General features: G+C 40.4%; 1 protein-coding gene across 1 annotated transcript; it reads left to right on the top strand.

Annotated features, from left to right (window-relative positions):
* Positions 1–2,005: 2,005 nt before the first annotated feature.
* Positions 2,006–21,498, top strand: GINM1 (glycoprotein integral membrane 1). The gene is made up of 9 exons (XM_027733914.2): positions 2,006–2,010; positions 2,318–2,428; positions 11,305–11,364; positions 11,542–11,638; positions 14,373–14,524; positions 16,638–16,794; positions 17,560–17,690; positions 18,612–18,775; positions 20,582–21,498. Exons 2-9 carry the CDS (start codon positions 2,318–2,320, stop codon positions 20,688–20,690), a joined length of 981 nt encoding a protein of 326 aa, XP_027589715.1. The 5' UTR covers positions 2,006–2,010; the 3' UTR covers positions 20,691–21,498.
* Positions 21,499–24,242: the final 2,744 nt, after the last annotated feature.

The following is a 24,242-nucleotide window of genomic DNA, read 5'->3' as shown; positions in this document are numbered from 1 at the left end:
CTTAAAAAAAGTAAAAAATGTGACTTTCCAACTTAAATATAAATCCAGCGAAATATAGTACTTCTGGCACACTCAGCAGCTCGAGCAGCAGTCAGTCTCAGCACCACAAACTTTAAAATGTTACATATTCTAATAGTTACAAATGTCATGACATGTTCACCGGCGCACTGAAGGAGCCTAGAAGCTTTGGGGCTGAGCCAAAAGGAAAAGCCCTGTTATGCTCCCAGCCTGTTCCAGCACCGAGTACTTCCTGTATCACCCAAGGACTATTCACTTGTGAAGCTGATCATAAGTTACTTATTGCAAGACATTTTACCATTTAGGTTAAATAAAACTGTTATGACCTCTGTTGTGCTGTGAGACTAATAAAAGCTTTGAAATTTGGGGAAAACAGAAGTATCTTGAAAGCATTTTTAGTACGTGGTTTTTCAAGTTTTAATTAAGTTCCGGGAGAATAAAAAGTAAATAAGAAGGAGAACTGAAGAAAAGGGGATGCAAGAGATTGAGAGAAAAAGGAAAGAATGATGGAAACAGAAGGAAAGCATTAATAGGTAGTTTACCAGGAACCATACAAATGAAGACAGTAAAAAATGAGCAGGCATTCATCTACTATTCCATTTCAGTGAGATGCTAAATTCCTCAAGGTCAGCTGAGAGCCCAGCCGGAATTTTGCCAAATCTATAAATTCTGCAGACCAGTGATCCTTGCTTCCCTCTATTTTTATGTACCCTGATAACTTTATTATGCCTCTGGTACATTTTGTAAACATTTTAGTTAATTAATCTAATACACAAAACACTGTAATATTGTCCTGTTGGAAGACAACCCCACTCTGATTTATACAGAGTGCAACTCATAGTTAGGAATTTCGGTAATTTAAACTTCCTCCCACCAGCACATGCAAATGACTGCAAGTACTGACAAGAGCTGGATTCTGGCACCCATCATATCCCTGAAATCACTCATGCACCCGTCATAAGATTCAGCAAAACGCTGCCTTGGAGAGCTGACTTACCCCCTAGTTTCCTGCCTCATGAGAACTGCACAGTGAACAAATCCGTTACGTATTTCTTTCGGTTTACCAAACACAGCAGATTTAAAAAAAAAAAAAAAAGAAAAAAAGTCTTAAGGACAGGCCTAAGAGAAACTAGGTAAACCAGGTGATGGTGGTAAAGAGAGGTGGTGGAAATTAAGACATCTGAGTTTTTATTCCTTCTTCTGTTACTGACTTTTGTGATTATTACAAAGGCAGTTAATCAGCTTCGTTTTTTTCCAGTCTCTAAAACAGTACTAACTGCTGATAATAGAGGTGTTTAGGGATTAAATATCTGAGGTTTTCATGTAATTGTGTGAAATATACTTCACAATATATGACTCTCTAAAGCCTCATTTTCCAATACCTTGTACCTTGTGCCAGATGTTTATACCAGTGTCTCGTGAATGCAAACTGCATATAAACTGCATACTACGTTTCTGTGGGGTTTATGGTTTATATTAATTTTCAACAAATTGGGAGTCACAGATTGCTTCCACAGGACACCTAATTTATTGCTGTATTAAAACCTCCCTAGACAAGGTGTTAATATATTTACTACCCTTACCATTGGGAATTTTTTTGCTAATAGGTAACAGCAATCTTTCTTGTTGCAAATAAAGCACTTCTTATCTTCATATCCACTGGGGACTTGGAGATCCAGCTAGTTTCCTTTGTTTTCGCCTAAGACTTCAATGGCTTTGACTCCCACCACTAAGTTTCCCCGCCGTTTTCTCTTCTTTAGAATGACCTCTAGCTCTTTCAGACTTTATCTTGTGCCTTATTCCTTTCCGATGACCCTTTTTGCTCCCTCCCGGAGTATGCTGCCCTCCTTCTGCCCTCAAGAAACCCCCCTTGCAGTGCAGTGCTCCAGTGCTCAGCCCGGTCCCACTCCGGCCGTACAGCCCTCGCAGGTGGACAATTGCAGGCGCCCCACGGGAGCCTCACGACGCACGCCGGCCATTTCAGAAACAGCTGTAATTATTAACAGTCTCTATAGTGGTAGCTCTCTTATTATGCAAAGTGCTTTCAAAGGCTGCTATCGCCTATTAACAGTGACGGGCTCTTGTAGGCGGGGGTCCGTGCCCGCCCCTTACTCTGCAACGCCGAACTCGGGATCTCCCAGCGGCGGCGGTGCCGGGTCAGGGCCAGCGCAGGGGCAAGGGACAGTGACAGTGGCAGGGGCAGGGCCGGGGCAGGACCGGCCCCCTCCTACCGCCTCCCCGGCTTCCTCCCGGCCCCGCCTGTTGATGTTTCACTTTGTTTTAATTCCCGGGTCGCAAGATGGAGGCGGCGCTGAGACGTCGGGAGTTGTTGCTGTTGCTGCTGTCGCTGCCGCTGCTGCCGCCGCCGCTGGCCACCGCGCTGCTGGGCCCGGCCGCGCCGCTGGGACAGGTACCGCCGGGGCCACTCCCTGCCCCGTCCCTCTTCCTTCCCCTCTCCCTGTCCCTCTCCTTTCCCTTTTCCCTCTCCCTCCCCCTCTCCCTCTCCCTGTCCCTCTCCCTCTCCCTGTCCCTCTCCCTTCCCTTTTCCCTCTCCCTTCCCTTTTCCCTCTCCCTTCCCTTTTCCCTCTCCCTTCCCTTTTCCCTCTCCCTTCCCTTTTCCCTCTCCCTTCCTTTTTCCCTCTCCCTGCCCCCGTCCCTCTCCTTCCCAGGGGTGAGCCAGACGCTGCCGTGGGGCGACAAAGTTCGCCCCCCTCCTTTTAATGGTTCCTTTGTGTAGGATTTGGTGTGCCGAGACAAATAGCTGACAGGTCGAGGAGGGAGATAGTTACTTCTGTGCAATGTAGGTTCTTTTGACGTATTTTCATGCTTGTCCGCCCACACCTTGGTAGTTCGGTGCTGTAGCAGTACGCAGTGCGTTAGGTCCACGTTTGTTCCTAGTGGTTTCTGTACTCTTGAACCAAGAAAAAGGCTTTGATGTATTGGTGTGTATATATCTACCTATATACAAATATATTCGTACAGCGCTCTCTGTTTTTCTATTCCAATATCTGTGCTGTATCTTGGTGACACTAGTTTTAAATGTATTGGCTTTTTAAAGGGTGGAAGGGGTATTTTGGGTATTACAGTGGGAATAAAAGGATGTGCCACAGGACCAGGTGAGCTTTGACCTCTAGAATTACAGAAGAAAACTGGGTACTTCTGCCTGTAGTTGAATCATGTCCAGATACATCCTCTAATTGTTGTAACTGTGAAACTCAAAAGTGTGAGATCGCAAAGAGGGAAGAGTTGTGTGGGGTTTGTAGTCACTTATTTAGCCAATGCGAATTTGCAGTTATGTAAGTAAATTTATTATGGCTTTTTTCCCCTCCAGAGTTATTTATTTGTTAATTTAATTTACGTAATTTAAGTTTCCAAGAAAGCCTGACAGAGGCCCTGCACTGGCACATCCTGTGTTGCAAAGCAGAATTCCTGGCCTTACTTCCTGGCCTTGCTTCTCTGTATGAACTTTTGAAAAGACAGCCCTGATTTCAAAATGGGGATCTAGATCTTCAGACACCTATAAAAAGGGCATGGATGTGCAAAAGACAGCAGAGCGAGCTCAGTCCATGGCTACTTTGCTTATCCCTCAGAGAAAAAGGGAGTGCTAGCTTGAATTTGCCAAAAGACACATCAAGTGACAATGTAATATAGACCTATGCTCTTGCTTACTTCTGCCCAGAAACTTCTACACCAAAACTTCCAGTTTAGCAGCACTGAAGTTGTTTGTAACAGCTGGCAATTGTATAAGATGTGGAGACACCTTTGTGTGTGCTGTCTTTGGATCTGAAAGCCTGAGCGTGCCACAAGGGTGCCAGGGTGGTCCCACAGAAGGCAACTTGGGGTCAGAAGTAGAATAGGTATGTTTTAGGATGCTAACAGGACTTGACTTAGTAACTGGGCTGTAATGCTTTATGGGCACAGCTACACTGTTTGTGGGGTTGAGTTTGTCCATTTGTGCAGTACTGCTCAGGTGGTCTTGTCAGCTCAGTTTTTGTTAGTTGGAAGTGTCTGTGCTCTTAGCTTTATACTGGTGTGGTGGCATAAGTATATGCAGAAAATCTCTTAAAAGAGTCAAAAAGGGAACATAAATTTCTACTTTAGTGGTTTTTTTTTTTTAAGTCTTAAACTAAAAAAAAAAAAACCTTGCATTTTCTCCTGCACTATTTAGTTTTGTACATACAGGATCACTTTTGATGCGAAAGGAACAATGTGTCTTGAGAAAGTTTTGAGTAGAAGAGTTGATATTTTTTGAGCATGAGCTGGTTTATGGTGGCCTGCTAGGAACAGAAGTGCCTAGGCAGTGGGAATAGGCAGAGTGGGAATGCCATGCTGTGAGGTTGCCTTCAGAAGCCACAAGCTTAATGATAGTCGGTGCTGGGGTCAGAATAACTGTATTTTCCTCAGAATGGCTTGGGACAGCAGACTGGTTGGGAGAAGGCAGAATCAACATGTTCAGCTTTGCTTTGACTCGATACCACAACTGTGCTCTAAATTCTGTGAGCCCGCTGGACTCACACTACTGACAGCTTCACATTTGGTAGTTTTTCTATATGGGATTAAAGTTTGCCTCCTTACTGATGGTGATGGGGTTACAGGAACCATAGTGGAAAGACTGGGGAAAAACTTTGAACCTTTGGAATAGTATTTTGTAAGGCTGAAATGCTTTTCTTTAGCTCTGGAATGTGAACGCCTCCATTGTTGTGCAATACTTGTAATTTCTTAAATAAGCTGTTTTGAAATCTGGACTTTTTTTTAAACATTAGCATGTCTGTTTTGATTTTCCTTTCTCCTCATGAACTGGATTACAGATAGATTAATTTTAGACAAAGTTTGGGTGGTTTGTTTTGCTTTGATTTTTTTCTTAAAAAAAAAAAGGCAGGGAATGATGCAATAAGACAACTGACCTTCGCATTAAAGTAACATTTCTGGTGCAAGGTTTGGGCTATAGAGTATTTTTTTAATGTGTTGATAGGAACTGGCTAAAAGCACAGTATGCTAAATGCTATCGCTATGTTGTTTACTTTGTTTACTTCTCAATAATTTAGGCTAGCGAAGTTCTTTATAAATGGCATACTTGCCTACCAGACTTTTTTCTTTTTAGTTCAGTTCAGTTGCCTGGAAAAAAAAAATTGTTTTCATATTATTTGTTGGCTGTAAAAAACATCTGTGTGGATGGATAATTTCAGAACACTACATCAACCATTTGATGAAGGGAGTGTAGTGTATTTTTATCAAAGAAGAACTTTGTTAATAGTGACATGCTGAAATGTTTCTTGCATTCCTTTATGCCAGTTTCTCTATTAAAAGCCTAGCACAAGTTCTGAACTTTATGCCTAAAAGAGCTGACATAATCTTCCTATGTGTATTTGATTAAATTAAAGCACAGTATGATGCAACCGTGTCTCAGTGTGTGAGAGTGAGTATTCACCTGTAAAACTCCTGATAAAATATTCATAGTATGAGGGAGAATACAAAGGCAATTCATTCTAGTAACATATTTAGGGCAAAGGAAAGGATAAGCAGTGTTATACTAAGAGTCATCATTAAGCAAGGAAGGAATATGTATGCTTGTTCAGAAAAGCAACGTAAAGCAATGGCATCATGTTAGATTTTTTTTTTTATTATTAACGAAGATAGTTCAGCTTTAGTTAGTTACGAAAATAATGGATTTAGTTATCTTGCCCTAAAGACTGTCAGGCAGCTTAATAATGCCAAACCCTAATGGAGAAGATTTTGTACTAAAATTTTGTAAAATGTGAAGAACTAATTATCATCCTGCAAACTTGTCAAGTCTAACTTGTCATGTCAAACTTGTACCATGACTGTTTTTTAACTCAGTTATGCTTGATTGCAGTTAAGAATCATCCTAGCTCTGTTTTGAGTCTGATGAAAGAATTATGTGAAGCATGGATCACGGAGCTCTGGATTGCAAATATATAGTTACACTGTTTGGAGCCAGTTGTCCATACGAGTGCCAGGACTCAAATGGCATGAGTTTGTATGGTAGTTTTGTTTGTCTATTTGAACGCTTTTTTTGCCATAATCTCTTCTTAAATTTAGAAACAGGTTATTAGTTTTGTCTATTTCTTATCTATTTGGCAAGATAAGAGTCCACCTTCATTGGACTTTGTATTTTCCGATCACAAACAGGATATCCCAGTAGTGCCTGTGTAATGGCTGCGAGGGGATTGTCTGCCTTTCAAGTCTCTGTACAGCTGGCCATCTTGCAAGGCATTGTGCCATCTGTTCCTAGTGCTGCCCGCTCCGCTTCCCACAGACCTCCTAGTGCAGAAAGAGCCTTGTTGGGAGAGCCTCAATAGAGAACAGCTGTGCTTTAAGTGGGCTGGCCCATAGCAGCTGAATGGGGTTTAAGTGACTGATGCAGTTGTATAGGGCTTAACAGTTACCCTGTACTGGAAGAAACTGTACAGTGCATCGGGTACTCACTGCCTGTAGAAGAGGTTTTTCCGTGATTCATTAATCAGAGCTGTTTGAAGTTCATGCAGAATTAGACCCATCAGCTTCGTCATGTGCAACATTTTTCATAAAAGAGCAAGATTAGGTGAAATGTACATTCTGTACATCTCTGTACATTTCTGTGTGGTGTTTAATATGGGGAGTCTTTGAGAATTAATGAATATTCCCTTTTAACTTATGCCAGATGCTTTGTATTCTTTGCTGCCATCTTTTCCCTATCCTGTTCTTCTGCTGCTACTGCCTCAGTTAACACTCCTGAGTTCCGTTGCAGCACATGCTGAAAGAATTAGAAAATTATCAGTACCTGTTTATCTCTATTCACTAGTTCACTGCAATATATGTCATCACACTCACTGCTGTTGCCTAGCTGTCTTTTAGAACATAATGACATACATTTGTGGTAGCAGTGCTGTCCTCTTTACAGGTTCTGTGGCTGTTACCACTGTAAATATCACTGTTGGAGCACTAAAACAGGGATGAGAAATTGTAGGAAAACTCAGGAGACACATTTACATCCTATGAGAGCATTAAGAGTTATAGGGACATTTTTAGTGCAGTTTGGAGTTTTGTGTGAAGGCATTTGCCAGTACAGGAAGGGATAAGGGGCTGTGAAGTATGGAACGGGTATCAGTGTTAAGCTGAAAGCACAACCTGATTCCTGCGGACCTGAATTACTTCTTGGGGTTTTCCTTTGATTCTGACCCTGTCAAAGTGCAGCTTTCTCAAATATTCCAATGAATTCAGAACCTTTTAAGTTTCAGGACTGTCTGAAATTATGTGAATCTTCACGATATTGTTAATACTTAAAAGTGTATTGTAAGTTATACAAAGAAGTTTTACACTCATAGTTCAGGCTTCTCCAGAACTTGATGGTGCCATATTATGGATTACTGCAGAGGACCTATGTCCTGTTCTCAATGACTTTGTTACTACAGGATTGGCTTGCTATGCTTCTGATACCCAAAATAAAGGATGTGGGGTTATTTACCTTTCTTAGTACTGAAGTACATAGTACAAGACGTATCTATAAAGCACTATAAAACACCTTCTCCTTCCCCTCCCCCAAGTAGAGAGTTTTATTATGGTAATATAAAAAAAAAATTCTCTGTTGAAATGAAAGGATGTTTTGTAAGTCTGAGTCTTCTGCTCTAGGATTGGAAAGATGAGTACTGAATTATCACTGGAGCACTTTTTAGCAAGTATGGCTTGTCAGGCCAGGCATTTCATCATGAAAGGCTGGTACAAGACCTATTGGCCTGCCAGGTCTGTTTCCTTCCCACTTTAGTAAAAGTAAGCATAAACAAGGTATGGCTCTTGAGGCTTGAGCGCTGCTGTGGATGAAAGTGGATCGGCTGGGATGGTGCACTGCTCTCCTGGGAGCTGCTTGCAATAGTGCCTTCCTTTCCCCCAGCTCTCCTGCCTGGCTTTTCATTGCACTTGGCATGTATCCTGTGGTTCTTGCCCTCCTGTAGATTTTGGTATGGGGTGTGTAGGATCAGGAAGACTGGCTACAGCAGGACCTGTTGAGTTTTAGGTGCGGCACTGCAGGAGAGGCCAGTGGGAAGCCGTGGGAAGACAGCAGTGAGGAACTTGCCTCAGGGAAGAGTTAAGTGAGCTGGAGGCTTTAGCATAAAATCAGGAAGACTGAGTTGAAGTACAGTTATTTTCCTTGGGAAGATATTATGAAGAGTAGTGAACAACCTGTTCATTAATTGCAGCAAGGAAGCTTCAGATTAGATACTGAAAAAACTTTTAATATTAAAGGTTGCTGAGTAGTGGAGTAAAGCGTTGAGGAGAGTGTGAAATTTTTGAATGTCACTGGAGAGCTTTAGGAATACATCTATTGGGAATGACATAGACGCAACTGATTCTGACTCTGGAAAAGTTTGCTGTCCTCTGGTCCTTGAGATGTTACTGTATCAGATCAGGAAGGTTTGGAGCAAGAGCAATTGAAACTAATTATTTTTTAGCACCAAAACCTTGAGATCTATTTGAAATATTTCTTAGCAAGACTGGCATCAAGTCTTGTGAGACTGCTTAGTGAAGAGGCAAAACAAGAACATATGACAACTCAGGAGAATGGATGTACAGAATATGGGAAAGTATCGGTAGAATTTGTTGGATCTGGATGTGAACAGACTGGTCTTGGGAATGGCAAGAATATGAGTTCTCTGTTGCATGTGAACACAAAATTGCAAGAGTAATGGTGTAGCTGCTGTAGCAGAGTATTAATAATTTCTTTAAGTTATTGAGGAGCTTTATGAACCTGTGCCATTCCAGAGATGCATCACCATCTGCTGAGATGATGGTGAGAGCAGACATCTCTCAAGGAGACGCCGCAAGGACAGGCAAACCATGCAGCAGAGCCAATCCAACAGTCTGTGGCCATCAGAACAATTAGCCTGACTCCCTCCTCCCAGCTGCATTCTTGGATCTCTTGTGCATGTCTGGCTCTTCCTTGCTTGTTCAAAAGACAGAAAAATAGTCTGTCAAAAAAGGGAAAGTTTTTGTGCTGATTTAATGACCTAAACTGGCTCACTGACTTGGCATAAATGAGAGGGAAGGATAATGTGCAGGAGAGATCTGCACTCTCTCTTTCAGTGGCAGAAGCAGCAAGCGGTTTAAACCGTCTTATTTGTCTGCATGTTGTGTTCTAATTTTTATAACTTTGACAGCATGGAAATGATCCACTGAACTATTTAATTTCTTAAACATGTAACATGCTCTTCAAGTGCAAGTTGGATACTACGGGAACAGAATTGACAGCTGTTTTGCAGGAAATTAATAATTGTGTACATAGCTCACTTTGTACATTTAACAGTCAGTTGTTGAGCGTATCTATCTTGCTTCATGCCCTTCATTTTCAAATAAAGCATTTGATTCAAATTAAAAAAAAGTAGGAGGGGATTTTCCTATTTTTCCCCAGTCATTTCCTTTTTCTTGTAATCTGTTAGTTCCTTCGTAGATGTTGAAAAAAGATTGCAAAATACTTCCTGTATAAAAGCCCTCAGATTTCACTTGAGGCTTAAAAAATTAATTACTTTTAAAACTGCCTGGAAAATCAGTCTTTTGTGCCCTTTGAATTCCCAGAAAATAGAAGAACCTAGGAAGTAATGACACAAAGTTTTGGTAATCTGTTAAACAGTTTGCGGGTATAAAAGATGTACAGCTGTGAATGCTAAGAACTAAAAGAGCTAAAAGTTTGGTGGATTTTTATTTTATTATTAATATACAGAATTCTTAAAACATGACAAGAAAATAAGTGGTTCAAAGAAATTACAGATGACAGAATAGAATACATCCTATGATTATACTGTTAACCTAGTTTATATCTTCAGTTATATAATTCCAGTTCTCTAAGGAATTTGGTAATTTTCATTTACTTTGAATAGCTGGGATTTAAGTTTTGAAGAAAAGTCAATGTAAAAAGCCCTTTCTGTTTCCTAGAAAGGGCATTAAGGAAGAGCTTTCTTTTTGGTCTTGGTGGCCAGGGAGTTTTCGTGCTGATAGGACAAATGTGTCTGAAGCATCACTTACGAGTCACTTCCAACCAAAAGCTTAACTGTGTTAGATTTTTAAGCTGTACTTTTCATTATGACAGTTTTCTGCTGAATCAGATTTGGATGTTGTTTTTCAGTTTTTGACAGTCCTGGCTAACTGTCTATACTGTTGATCACCCATGGGTTTAAGGATTTTTTGACATTATACTTGCATTTCAGAAGCTCTCTTTTCATGAATTGGGACTGTATTATGCTAGGTACTGCATATTTTAAGTATTTTCTGGAAGAATATTTAATGTTATATAAAAATCCCAAATGAAAAGCCTTTTTGTGTATTTATTTATTTAAAATTTTGAGCAAGCTGAACTTTTTATTGAGACTTATTTTTAGCTGTTGGGTGTGAAACCATGACTGAAACACAGAGCTGAAGAAGATACTGAAGGTATGGAGAGGTTTTCTAGAGGAAAATGAAATGCAGTTAGAATCACTTAAGGCTCCCAAAAGGCAAATAGGGAGCTTAACATTATTTTTGAAGAGGTGACTCAGGAAAGCTCTGTGGCAGTCATTACTTTTGGCCATGTGCAAGAGAGATTTGACTTTTGCATGCAGTGTTTTTGAGGGGCAGACTTGGGAGAGTTAAGGTCCCATCTGCAAAACAGCCCCTGAAATTACAAGAGGGAAATGAGAGGACAGAATGAGTGAGTCAATAAATTACAGCAACTGGGGTTTGAAAGAAAGAAGCAAATCCCCACTGGATGTGGGTTTGAGGAGTCCCGTGTGGCATAATTTGGGAATGATAACCAAAAAAAGAAACAGGATTACTGCTAAAACTGACACAAATGAATATTCTTTACAATAGGCTAGCATGCATTAAATTAGACTTCACTGAGTCTAATTAGACTGAGTGCTTAAAAAACATTTACAGAGAAACTGATTTTTACCTTTTATTGTCTGTTATTTTTTAGCTGAGAGGCTTCTTTTCCATTATATCCTTGTGAAATAAGTGATTATTATTATTTTATCCTTATTAAAGAACCCCGGATTATACAGTGGGGGATGCAGATGTCATTCTTTCTCATCAATCCTCTTTATTAAAAAGTGGTGGGGAAAAAAACCAAACCAACCCTTACATGAAACAAGTAAGAATATTCCTGTTTCTTCTGTCTGCTGGATAGAAAGCCTGGGGATGTGCTTTGTGTATTGTAGGTAGTCATTCTGTCAGGATGATGCATGAGAGAGAGTTGCCCATGCCCTGCAGTGGTTTATGTGCTTCCTCAAACTTATGTCTCTTCTCAATGTTTTTTTCCAGGAAATGGTCCGAGTCGGTGTTACAATGTTGCAAGCCAATGGAGAACTTCACAAAGGACAGGTTTGTCTGGTTTTTGTCTTTATTCAGAGAATTAATATGTAGTGAAACAAAGTCTGCATGTGGATGCAAATATGTGGTTTTGTCTGACATAAGTCACTATAAAGTGTGTTCCTCTGAGTGCAGAATTGTAGGATAGGGCCAGGAACTGTATACTCATTCTGTCTGTCTTTCTTTCAGGTTCTCTTTAATATCACCTATATTAATGGACAGGTATATGTAAATGATTTTCCTATGAAAAGCGGGGTTGCCCACGTAACATGTCAAACAGTAATATGTGAGTATTCCCTTTTCCTTTTTTTTTTTTTTATTTTCCTCCTTCTCCCTGGGTATTTGGCTTCCTGGTTATCTAGTAGTAACCAAGGCTTACAATGACTATGTGTTCTGTACTCTGCAAACCCAAGCATTGTAGAAACAAATAATTTCCCAAGGCAGGACAATACTGGTATTAAAATGGGCCTCAAGTCACATTTATGTGCTTATATGTAAATGGTCTAATCTGAAGTCCAGACTCCACCTGTCTTTTAAAAAGAGTGTTTTGCAGGACAAGCTAGACAATGTAAACAGTAGGATGCGACTCCACCCTGCTAATGGCTGTGTCCCTAGGTTCGTTGGCATAAATCCAGAAGGAGATTCAATAACAAAAGTATGAATTGTTGTTAGGAAGATCTTTTAATGATCTCACTTCTGTGTCTAATGAACAAACAAGTTTCTGCTGGATAGGATATTATAGCACCAATACTGCAGTTTTGCTAGTGTCCTGCGGTGGTTAATGACTTTGAATTATCTTGAAACTTCTATTTTTCCACTGATTCAATGCTACGCTTTTTGTGAAAGACCAGTGAGTATTGTGATTTTTTTTTTGGAGATACACAGAGTATACTGTATAATTAATTTAAAAAGGCCCATTATGCTCATTTGATTTAAGCTTCTGTTGTATTCAGAATGATCTCCTGATGGATCAGGTACAATCAATCTCTAGCATGATATCTGAGGTCATCATCAGACATTTACTTACAGAGTACTAACGCTTTTTCAAAGTGCTTCTCTGAGCCATGACCTTGTTGCTTGAACCCTTCTTTCCCAAGCACAATCAGTTATTAATTTGACACTAATTCTTTTCTCAAGAGGGAGAGCAGTAATCAATTTCTCTTTTTCTGGGATAATTATGTTCCTATTGGTTCTATTTTTTACTATCCTACGGTAGAAAGCTATGGCAAAATGTCATTTACCTGCAAAATAATTCACTCCAGAAAAAATAGGTATGATTTTCTTGACTGATTCTGAGAGCTCCTGAACACTCTCCCGTAGTTCCTATTAATTTCCCAAATCATATTTTTGTATTCAGTTATGAACGTGAATCTGAAACAGTGAGGGAAATACTGATTTGACCTGGGAGCTAGGAACCTGGAATTCTCTATCTCCGTGTTTGGGTCTGAGACCTCAGCATAGTACCTGGCTCTGTTACCTGTAATGTTTGTATTCTTTACTTGCTAAATCCTTCACAACAGATTCAAGTAGTGTTTGTAAAATGCTAAAGAAATATAGAAATAGGGGGGAAATACTCCTGAATGTATATAAAACCCAAACTTGAGCTTAATAGTCATGCTTAATAGTCAGAGACGAAGTATTCTGAATGACATTGCTTTGACATCGTTGTCAGATCACACCTGACACCTATATCCCCACTTGAAGCTCCCATAAATGTCAATTTTGGAAACATATCTGTCATTCCTGTTGAATGTCGTGGTTGAATGGCCTGACACATGAAGGGCTGGGACCACAGGGAGTTTCAGCTACTTGAAATCTTAGAGGTTTTGGTTCTTCAATGTGTGCTCGCTAAGACACAAAGCATTCAGCAACTAGGTTTCTGCTCTGGCTCATAACTATAGGGAACCCTTCTCTCCTTCTGCCACTTACTTTTGCAACAAATGATATTGCTAAATAATGCCAAAAAGTATTTTTCTTTATTTAAAATAGGCAAAATAACCTTTATGAGGACAGGGACTGTAGCATAGAAGTAATGAACACACTGAGTTGTTACTGTAAGACTAGTCCAGCCTTACCCCGCGTTACCTCACAAGCTCAGCACTGTAAGTGACATACACACACAGCACCAGTGGCTTAGCAATAGTCTCAGTTCATGTACCTTGCTGTCTGCATGTTGGGAAGATCTGCCACGTCCACTCTGCCGCTTCACCACCACTTCAGTTCTAGCGTGGCCTCACCTGTAGTAGAAGTGTGGTACTTGGGAGAAGGATACAAAGTCTATGCAGAAACAACTAGAGCAGGAAGGCAGTTCTGTGGGTACTTGTGGAATATTAGGCTGTTGAAATAGCTGAAAGCTTTTGGGCAGGAAGAGTATGAGGGTCACCAGTCACATATGAAAACAGAGAGGGGGACAGACAAATATGTATGAGGGAACTGTCACTCATCTTGAGTAGTAGATACAGTGTGCCTGGAAAAGAGCTTGTTAGTTTCTCTATTAAGAGGAAGGGGAATGTTATGCAAACCAAGATGTTTACACAGGTGGCTGGCTGGGCTGTGGCATTACTCTTATGAATAATAGAAATAAAACGCAGCAATAGCCAAGCCAAAGAGCACAGCTTAACATGCTTCAGTGCAAACCTCAGGGCAGGGATGCAACATTGTTTGCAAGCTCCCTCAGTCCAGGAGATCGTACAGCTCTGCTGTGTTATATTACAAAACTTGCTCCATGTTTGATTTGGTGATATACTGGTAAAAAAAATCGTGGCATCTGTTTTACCTGTTGCCCAGATTACTACTGCTTATAATAGTTGTTGTTGGAAGTGTTAAGGACATCAGCCTAGTACAGACATCTGTACCACTGTTCTGGCATCTCTGGTGTGATGCTAGTGCTGCTGTGACTTTTCCGTTCAGGTGCTGCATGTGCATCTCTGTCAGAGTTGCAACTGTTTTCCCTATGGCTGTGTACTGCTTTCTGATTGGGGTGGTTTCTCTTTGAAAGCTGTGATATTGTGTGTTGACAGTGGAGAACGGAAACTTGGATAACTTAGCAGATCAGCAGCGCCTGGGAACCGTCAGTGTTCGCATCATGGTTCACGAGTGGCCTTTGGCATCCAGTTCTGATTTGCAGCTGATTGTCGTTCAGGAGGAAGTGACAGAAATTGATGGAAAACAGGTAAAAGAAACCCCTGTTGCAATATTCGGTTTGGTTTTAACTTAAGAGAGGCAAGTAGTTACCAAGGATTGAAAGATTTACATGTATCTGTCTGGTGATTAGAGCACAAAGTATATAATTAATGTTAGATAGCACAGTATTGAAGGAGATAATAGCAAAGTTGGCAGTATAATAGTAGGTGTGTTTTGTGAGGAGACTTCAAGTTTTAATGCTTTTATTCATATTCTAATGATTATCATTAAGTGTATCACAACACATGCGCCAATCCAAGCAAAGTCAGACTCACAAGCAAGACTTGATTTATAATATAATGTACAAAACAAACAAAAGGGGTATGGGCTTTTTTTGAGTCCTGAGGGCTTCCCCATTGTTATTCCAAGCTAACAAAGGGTTTCAAGCACATACCGTGGCAAACAGCTTGCAGCAGCAAGCTCTTATGGCAGATGGGCTTGTGAGAGCCCACAACACCTGAGAGTTTAGCCTTAGAATATTTTGCATGTAAGATAAAATCCATGTTCATTATCAAGATTCAAATTGAGACGAACAAACACCTCCCCGCCCAATTCTAACTGTATCTGTATGAATACCAGGGAATGTGAGGGGTTACCGCTCCAGCTGAGATTGAAATGTGCAGAACTCTCAAAATTGCCTGTAAGGTATAGTTAATTTACTAACCAAAGAGGATCTGTTGAAAAGATCAAGCTGCTGAAGCCAGCAACAGCGTCATATTTTTGTTTCTGTACATGTCTGCATCCTATGTGTGGCCAGGCTTTTTTGAAGCTGGCTTATGTTCTGCTGCCTTTTTCTTTTTTTAAAGAATAATACCATTGATCCTTAATTAATTGCATGCTCGGCAGGTAGTATTTTTTACAGCAATCTATATCATGTCAAAATTTTACTCTTTTAATGAAAAGCCCCACTGAGAGGTCTGTAGCTTTTCTAATGAGGTGTTTATCTCACTGGTAGGAGCCTAATATATCCTGCTTGATTCAGTTGTTACACAATAGTGGTGTTTGTATTTCAGATCGCAAACTAGACATCACGTGCATTTCAGATTTTCATAGAGACCTGGTAAAAACAACCAGAAGGCTAATGCTGTTTCCTTAATTGTTCCTTTAAGTCAAAAACAGTCTCACATGAGCATGGTAGAGGGGCAGAATCCCCTCCCTTGCCCTGCTGGCCACGCTGCTCAGGATACTGTTGGCCTTCTGGGCTGCAAGCGCACATTGCTGGGTCATATGGAGCTTTTCATCCACAAACACCCCGAAGTCCTTCACTTGTGCTTGGGCTTGCCCCGACCCAAGTGCAGGACCTCGCGCTTGGCCTTGTTGAACTTCATGAGGTTTACACAGGCCCCTCTCTCAAGCCTATCCAGGTCTGCCTGGATGCCATCCCTTTCCTCTAGCATGTCACGCACCACACAGCTTGGTGTCATCAGCAAACTTGCTGAGGGTGCACTCAATCTCACTGTCTGTGTCACTGACAAAGATGTTAAATGGCACCAGTCCCAATACTGACCTTTGAGGACAACACCTGTCACTGGTCTGCATTTGGACATTGAGCCATTGACCGCAACTCATTGAGTGTGGCCATACTGCCAATTCCTTATCCAGGGAGTGGTCCATCTGTCAAATCCATGTCTTCTAGTTTAGAGACAAGGCCGTCAAGCAGGACACCATCAAATGCTGTGATACTTTGCCTTCAGTTGTTGAAAAAAGAAACATTACTGAAAAAGCAGAAATGTCAGTCTTGCCTCAGCAACACTTTCAATGTTCAGAAGTGCTTTCACTATATACTTTAGTTTTCCATGTCCTAAAATGCCTCCCTGAGAGAGGATAGTAATGAACTATGCAAGACTTGGTTACAAGCCCACGGAGTGACTACCACGTGCTTTTGCAAGGAGAGAGAGACAGTCTGTTCAGCATATTTTCTAGTGTGACATAGTCTACAGAAGGGTGGTATGTAAAAACAAAGAATACTAATTCACGTTATAACAGCCCTGTCTCTACCTCTTAATGGCTTAGAGTTTTCTGTGATGTATTGGTGTTCTCTTCCAGCCAGCTTCAGTCTTACTTTAAACGCAGTAATATCAACATGTTTGCATCTCTTGCAGGTTCAGCAAGAAGAAGTAACAGAAATAGATATTTTAGTAAAGGACCTGAGAGTACTTAGACATTCAAACTACACTGTCCCTTTGAAAGAGAGCATGCTGTATTCCATCCCGAGGGACAACGACATGTTATTTACACTGCCCAACCTCTCAGGAAAAGGTATCTCTCTCAGCTGCTACATAATATTTTCACCTGTAGCTGATGTTTTGCTTTACAGGGGTAAAAGAGCATCATTATTCCCATGTTTTACATAGTGAAAGAGTTTCTTCATTAACAGGAAAGCGTTTTATGTGGTTTGGTTTTTATTTTTTTAAACACTTAAATTCAACTCTTCTACATTCTAGGTATTTTGTTTGTTTCTTTTCAAATCTGTTCTCCTTTGAAGCACTTGATACTTGGCAGTCTGCAATCCAGACATCTGACAGGAATAAATTTTTCTCTCAGATCTATGATGGAAGTTTCTCTAAAGCTCCCCCTTCTTCCTGAGAATGAAAGAGAAAACTGTAGAGGAAATACCTGTCTGGGTCATTTCCAAACCAGGGAACAGTTTTATGTTATTAAACTTGAATATCTTAAATGCAAGAGAAGTTATTTGATTCCTTAATCTTACTTCAGTTTTGTTTAATCAACAACTCTCAAGGATTTAATCAGAGATGAATATTTTGATCTAGTTCATTGCTTTTTAATCTGATGACAGCTGAAATTTACAACTAAGGGCATAGCTAAAGGCAGCACCATAACACTGCTTCTGCTTATCAAGTTCACTACTCAAGTTAAAAAAATAGGTAGTCAGTCTTCTGTGTTCTTGGTGTGAATGTGTGAGAACCATACTGTAAGTATAGAAATACACCGTGTCTTTGTTTTCCTGAAGAGTGAGTCAAATAAAATGAAAGCTCTCCACTAAATCTAGCTTTTCTTCTTCAGATATTCAAGATCCACTGCAAACTACCAGTCAGTACCTCATCCGGCAAGTAGAGACTACGGTAGATGAAGAGACATTACCTGGCAAGTTACCAGAGACCCCTCTTAGGGTAGAACCTCCATCTTCTTACAAGGTACTTTTGTTGTTTGTCTGCTTTTTTAATTATTAGTATATACACCTTTAAAGAGAGCAAACTACTAACACCAATGGACCTCTAGGAACCTTAAAAAAAAACCCCAACCCCCCCAAAACTATCAAAATAACCAACCAACAAAAAAACCCCCTCTTCCTAAATTACCTTTTAGCAGTAACAAGCTGTTGGAATTTTTTACTCCAGTAGGAATCAAATGGGCCTTTAAATCCTGCAGTGTTCTGACCTCACAGATACTTCATGATAGTCAGTTGTGATGTTTCCATTATACCAAGCTAAGCATTTATGACAATTTCAAATTTTGCTTAGCTTTAAATTACATCATTTTTTTCCTGACTCTGTGAAAGTGCTTACCCCTCTGAGAGATGGACCGTTGGTATCAGCTGCTGTAAGAAAGACAGTAACAGCCTTAGAAGTTTGAGTTTCAGCTTAGGTAAGGATGAGCTTGATGGCCTCCTCTGTGGCCAAAACAAACACAGTTATAACCAACCTGCTGCTGAGACAGGAGGGCCAAAATAGTAGGCTGAAAGTTACAGATAGGCTAGAGAAGGTGCTACCCCTCTCCTGGGCTGGCAGTAACCCTTTCACTGCTGTACACTGCCATGGTATCATAGCTGTCTATGGCCAAACAGCTGCCCCTTCATCTTCTCTGTTCAAGTGTCTTTTATTTTCCAAAGTGGCCTCTCAGAGAACTCTGCTACGATGAGCAGAGAACTAAACCTTCACCTGTTCCAAACTTTGAAGAAGATCCAAGTCACCAGTCAATTCCATGCTGCTTTTATCTATTTTAAGGATACATAAATTAAGTAAAACTATCACCATGTAACTACATGTATCACCAATAGCTACAAAACCAGCACATGCTTTGTTTTGCAGCCTGTCTTTTTACCTCTTTGACTGTAGGTGATGTGCCAGTGGGTGGAAGACTTGAGAAAAGGATTGTGCAGATTCTGGTTCCGATCTTTACCCATCTTGTTTAGTTTCATGGAAGTTGTTGTAGTTGGAATTGCTGGAGCAGCTCTTATTATCAAAGTCTTAAAGGTGATTCTCCCTTCCTGTGAAAACAAGTAAGTATTTTTTGCATATTTTTTTTTTGGCTGTGGTGAAGGCAAAACATTAACAAAAAAAATTTGTCAAGAAGCAGCCCCGTTCTGTAGGAAGATGCTAGCAACAATTCAGTGAAAAAGCTACTGATAACTTTCCTTTCCTGGTGAACTTTTGACATATAAGCATTTCAGAGAAACATGGGAAAGTAGTTAATTGGAAATGTCTTTAGCTGAGCTGTCATACTGCCAAATTTTTATCAACTCTTCTAAGGACTACATTGTGAGACACTTTTAACATAGCTCCAAGAGAGGAGGGTAGAAGCTAGAGCTAAATAATTCCAACATCCCTATAGCTTTTCATGCTCCTACTATGTTGGAGTTGTCGCAGTATGGCTTTGCAAATTTGCGTGGGAATTCTCCAAGGAGGACCTACCTCTGTAGGCAGCTTCCAAGCCATAGCGATTGGTGCTAGCATTGGTGGCAAAAGGTCATAAATAAAGCTGGTGGCCTGCAGATGGCTTTATTCACTCAGTTGGTGTGTTACCAGCTATACTAAGATTTTTCAGAAGAGCAAGTGCTCAGAACAAGGGCTGGAAAGATGAATTAGTAGCTGCAGGTAAGAAATCAGTGTCTGTTTAGTGCTGGAATGGGCAAGCATGTGCATTTTAAAGCTACCTAAGTCAGTTCTGGAAGACCTATCCCTTGGAACCATATGTTCTTTGAGAAGTGACTGACAGCATAGCATGCTTCATTAGCCACAAGCAGCACAGCTGATGTCTTCTGATGCAGCTGATCTGCTGTGCTTCTGAAGGGCCCTGTGTGCAGTTAATTTATGTATCCACTCAGGAATATGAGTGGCATTAGTCCTTCTGACAAAGCTAGAAAAATAGGGGGCTGGAAGATCAGGAAGGCTGGAAACTGCACTGACGAAAGAGACCATGCTTTTCCCTGACACTTCACACAGTGTGCTGTCAGATGGGAATGCTTCAGTTGTTAGAGCAGAAAAACTGAAGAAACACTTTGTACTTCCCAGAGCAGTAAGTAGCTTAACACTTCCACGTGTGAAACTGAACTAAGTAGAACTAGGAAGAAAAACCTAATCCCAGCAAACTGTTCAGCAAAGTGTCTCATTGCCTGTCCATGGCAGAGGAGAGTACAGAGCAGAGGAACCAGCCTGGAGTAATTCCTCTTCCAACTGGAGAACATGGGGCTTGTGCATGGCTTGTCAGAACATTTAAAGAAATTGTGCCACTCCCTCCCCTTAAAAAAACAAAACCCAACCAACAACAAAAAGAAATAACAAACAAAACAAACAAACCCCCACAACCTCAAAACCACACAGTTGTTTTCTTGCTACCTATGTAAAGTGTTCCCATAAAAAACGGTAAAGGTTTAAATCATGATTGCAAACCAGTACGAATGAGCAGAAGATCTCATGTGGTGACTGACAGAGTTGCAGATGTCAGGACCTCATCCCAAGTCTTTAATGCCATTCCATGGTACACTGATAAAACTACCTAGTCTTGGAGAATTAAATGTAGCTCCTGACAGCAGACAGTTTTAGGCTACTATGAAACTAAGCATATATAGAGTCTACGCTGCTGACACTTCAGATGTAGAAACTGGATGAAGGGAGCCCTCAGAAACCACAGCTAGTATATTTTGGAACCAGTTTTCATTCTAGCTTCACAAAAGAGGTATTATGACGGTAATACTTGACGCACTGATTTAAACTTAAGTTTGGGGAGTTAAAGAGTAAATCTAATTTTTAGAACACAGAATTGTTTTGTATATTGCTTTCTAATGCCAGGTAATCTTACCTTTCAGAGGCATCCTTCTTCTGGATCAAGTCAGCTTTGTACCTGTGACTACTATCAGCCTGCCTTCAGATCTTCCAGACAGGAAAAATAATTTAGATGAGAAAGCATGTACTTAATACTGTATTTTCTTTGGAGTTACTGGTTTTTAAAAACACACTTTTAGTTGACCTGAAATTTGGCACTTGAGCTTAATACTTTGTTTGTCTCCTACTAAGAAAACTAAGTCAGTTGATTAATTGATAAAAGGGCAACTCAGGCCAAGGCCCAAAGCTGACTTCCTTGTGCCTCTTCATAAACAAGCAGCCTTTTCAGAATCTTCAAAATAGAGCAGCTTTCCACCCTGAGGACTACCACTGGTTTTAGCTTCTGTGAAGTCACTTTTCCACACCTTGGACAGGATGCTCGCTGCCTTCATGCCCATAAATAAACCAGGTCAGTTGTCCTGACTAGCAAGATGATGAAATTCAGGGTGTCCTTAAGTCTGCAGAAAGCATTCTTCAGAAAAGGACTAGGGAGTATTGCAAACGTCAGCTGTGCCAAAAGCCTAAGCAAAGCTGCCCAACCTGGCTCAGGTCTCATAGGGTTGAGTGTGCCTTGCAAGGAAGATACCACTACGCAACATTTGTGTTACTCAAGAAATTTGACATTTTATATATGCAAAACAAAAATTAAAAAAGCAGATTTATATTTCAAGCACTTTACGTTTTTATGGTCCCTTCCACTCATAAAAATTGTTAGCAGTTGTAATTATAGTATGCTTTTTGTATCTGTGACAGCAATACTATATGAAGTCCCAAAAGAAAAATGAAAATTCTATGGAATTGTACAGAAATACTGGCTTACTATTGCTAAGTAGGCCCACTCTGCCCATGCCAGTTTCTATTGTTAACATTTTTCAAATAAACATTTAAATTGTTTATTAAACTGTGTTCACTTTTGCATCTATAGTTATAAAGAACAGCAGTTTGCCAAACATGTTAGCTACAGGGTAGTATTTGTTTTTTAGCTTTTCACTGTTCTTACTTAGAAAAATTGTTTGTCAGAAGAATGACTAGGAAAAAACTTCAGAGCTGTAACTACCTGGCACTAGACTGAGCACAGTTATCATCTGAGTGATCAGAATTACCCATGTGCAGCTGATTTTCCCCCCTCCCACCTTAAGGAAACATTATCACAAGTGTAATGAGATCCAAGGTATTCAGATGCTGGTCCGTACAGCTGGTCTGTGACAGGAACAACTCACAGTCTCCCTCAATTGACAGCACTGCAGTGATAGAAGGAACGTTTCTAACACTGACTTGCCTTGCAAAAAACTAAACCAAGACTCACCACCCAGCAGTGCAGTGTGGTTGGTACATGTCAGCCCAAGGTAACAGGGACACTGCTCAAACTTCCCCTTGCTTTTTAATTTTATTTTTTGTTCTAGCACTCTTAGGGTGGCAAAGGGGTTGTCATCCATGGCTGAACAGGAAACTGCTAAGATTAACACAGGAATGGTGACTGCACGCACAAGAGCAGCTCTTCAAACAGTTGTAGACAGACTTCTCTGCATGTGGAAATTCATGTTCTTTACACTTTATGAACATAGCTCTGGCTCCTTCATTAGCATGGTTCAAGTAGAAGTGATGTATAAGGCTGAAGTTAGCTTCTTCAGGGAAAAAAAAAAAAAGTAGGATGGAAAGAAACACAATAGTTCTTCCTTAGTGCACAAGCACAGTATGAATTACACTGCAGATGGAAATCTGGCAGATGTTTGCATATGCTCTTTGCATCCCTCCTTATGAAACTGTAAACCAAGCACCTGCACAGAAACAAGGAGATTTAGCTCTTCTAAACAGCTGCAACAAATGAGTGGTTAAGCCTGAAAAAAAGTGTTGGTACTGCTTCACAACTTGGCTGATTTCCATGAGCTCAGTAATCCTCTTCTGTATGGTGTTTACAAAGTATGAGGAAAGAAGTACTACCACCAGGTAATGAAATCCTAAAGATAGTGCAAATCTTGAACACAGTAATTGCCAGACAACATAGCAGCTTTAAGGAGCTGGAGTTACTGAGTCTTAAATAAAGTTAAAGCACTTGTGTTTCTGCTTTAGCATGCACATGGATTTCCCAAATCATAAGTCTTGCACCTTCCAGAGGAGTGCTACTTTGAGCTGGGACTAATCTGAACTATTTTGTAAATTGATTTAAAAACCACCTTATGCAATTAATGCAGTTGGGAAAGGGCAACTGTCCTGCATGCCAGTCACAGTAGGTCTCATTTTCCCAGGACATGAACTGATAAGAACACATGTGCCCACTAGGGAAAAGAAAGTGGGGGGACAGGGTACTGAAAAAAACCCAAAAAACTCCCAACTATCAAAAAAACCCCTTGGTAGGATGACAGTAGGTTTTTAGGAACAGCAACATCTCTTACCTCCTCACAAACTGTGGCTCTCACTGCAACCATGTATCACCATATTGTGTGTTCCAAAACAAAATGAACCTCTGAGCTACAAATTCAGCCTCTACCACATATTACAGAGGTGTTCATTCAGAGTGAACTGGGCTGGTTGAGAACTAAACTATTGCTTTTAAAGTGAGGTTCACTGTAGGAGTTCTCAAAATATATCACACTTTCAGTCTAAGTGGCCCCTTACCCGAACTGCTTGCCTCTTTTCCCTTCTTACTTGGGGGACAGATTATTTTGGTTTGCCTGCAATGAATTATGAGAAGAAATCTCCTCCTGCAACACAGTTAACAGGTCCCCTCTCATCCTAACATAAAAAAAAAAAGTAGTAAGAGAACCCACTTCTTCAAAATACCACATAATTATAATTTTCTTAACTCTGACACACAAGGCTATCCATTTGAAATGAAAGAAGTAAATCAGTTTTCCACTTTGGAAATGGAAGTATAAATGCACACACTTGTGTACTCACCTGAACTTTCCTTCATTTCTGCCAGGTTCCCTCAGGGGTGTAGGAGCTCTCACAAGATCTCAGTGTTTTACTAAATTGTCTCATCGCTGACACTGCTGGAAGTCCCTTTTCAGTGTGTCCAGCTGTCACTTACAACATAGTGATGAATTTTAAGTACACAGAAGATGTTCACAATAATGGCATTTACACAACTCTATCTTTGAGATGTACTTGCCTCCTACTCAGACTGCAACTTTTCGTTACCATTTGTCCTTCCTGGCTGCCTTGCAGCATCTAAAGAGACACATGAGCAGGAATTCCACAGCCAGTTTCGTATAGCATGTATCTACCATCTGAAACAAGTCTGGACCTATTTTATTAATGAAAAAGCATAAAAGTTTATCTGTAAGCAGAACTACAGCTGCCTGCTGTGGGAGGAGCTAGCAGAAAGAAGTGTTTCCAAAGTAGTAGCAGATGGATAGAAATTATAGCTGTTTTAGTTACAATTATCATTGTAGAGAAAAATCTAAAATTATTACCTAGATGGTCACCGTAGAACCATTCTCAGAGAGCTGCTTCTACATTCTACTTACCAAGTAATGAAAAAAGAGAATTTAGATTTTTTGTCAATTGTTAAGTCAGGGTTATCAATTGAGCACAAATGTAACACATGCTGCCTTATCAGAACAGCCTTACCAAAATAAACGTGTAAGCCAGGACCCAACCTACCAGTCTAGAGTTCTGACCCTTACAGTACCATACAGTCAA

The sequence above is a fragment of the Pipra filicauda genome, unplaced genomic scaffold (assembly GCF_003945595.2).
Source record: "Pipra filicauda isolate LSUMZ 115617 unplaced genomic scaffold, ASM394559v2 scaffold42_size3861933_pilon, whole genome shotgun sequence".
Classification (NCBI taxonomy): Eukaryota; Metazoa; Chordata; class Aves; order Passeriformes; family Pipridae; genus Pipra; species Pipra filicauda.
Note: the sequence above shows the minus strand (reverse complement) of the source record. Positions and strands in the feature narration are given on the sequence as shown.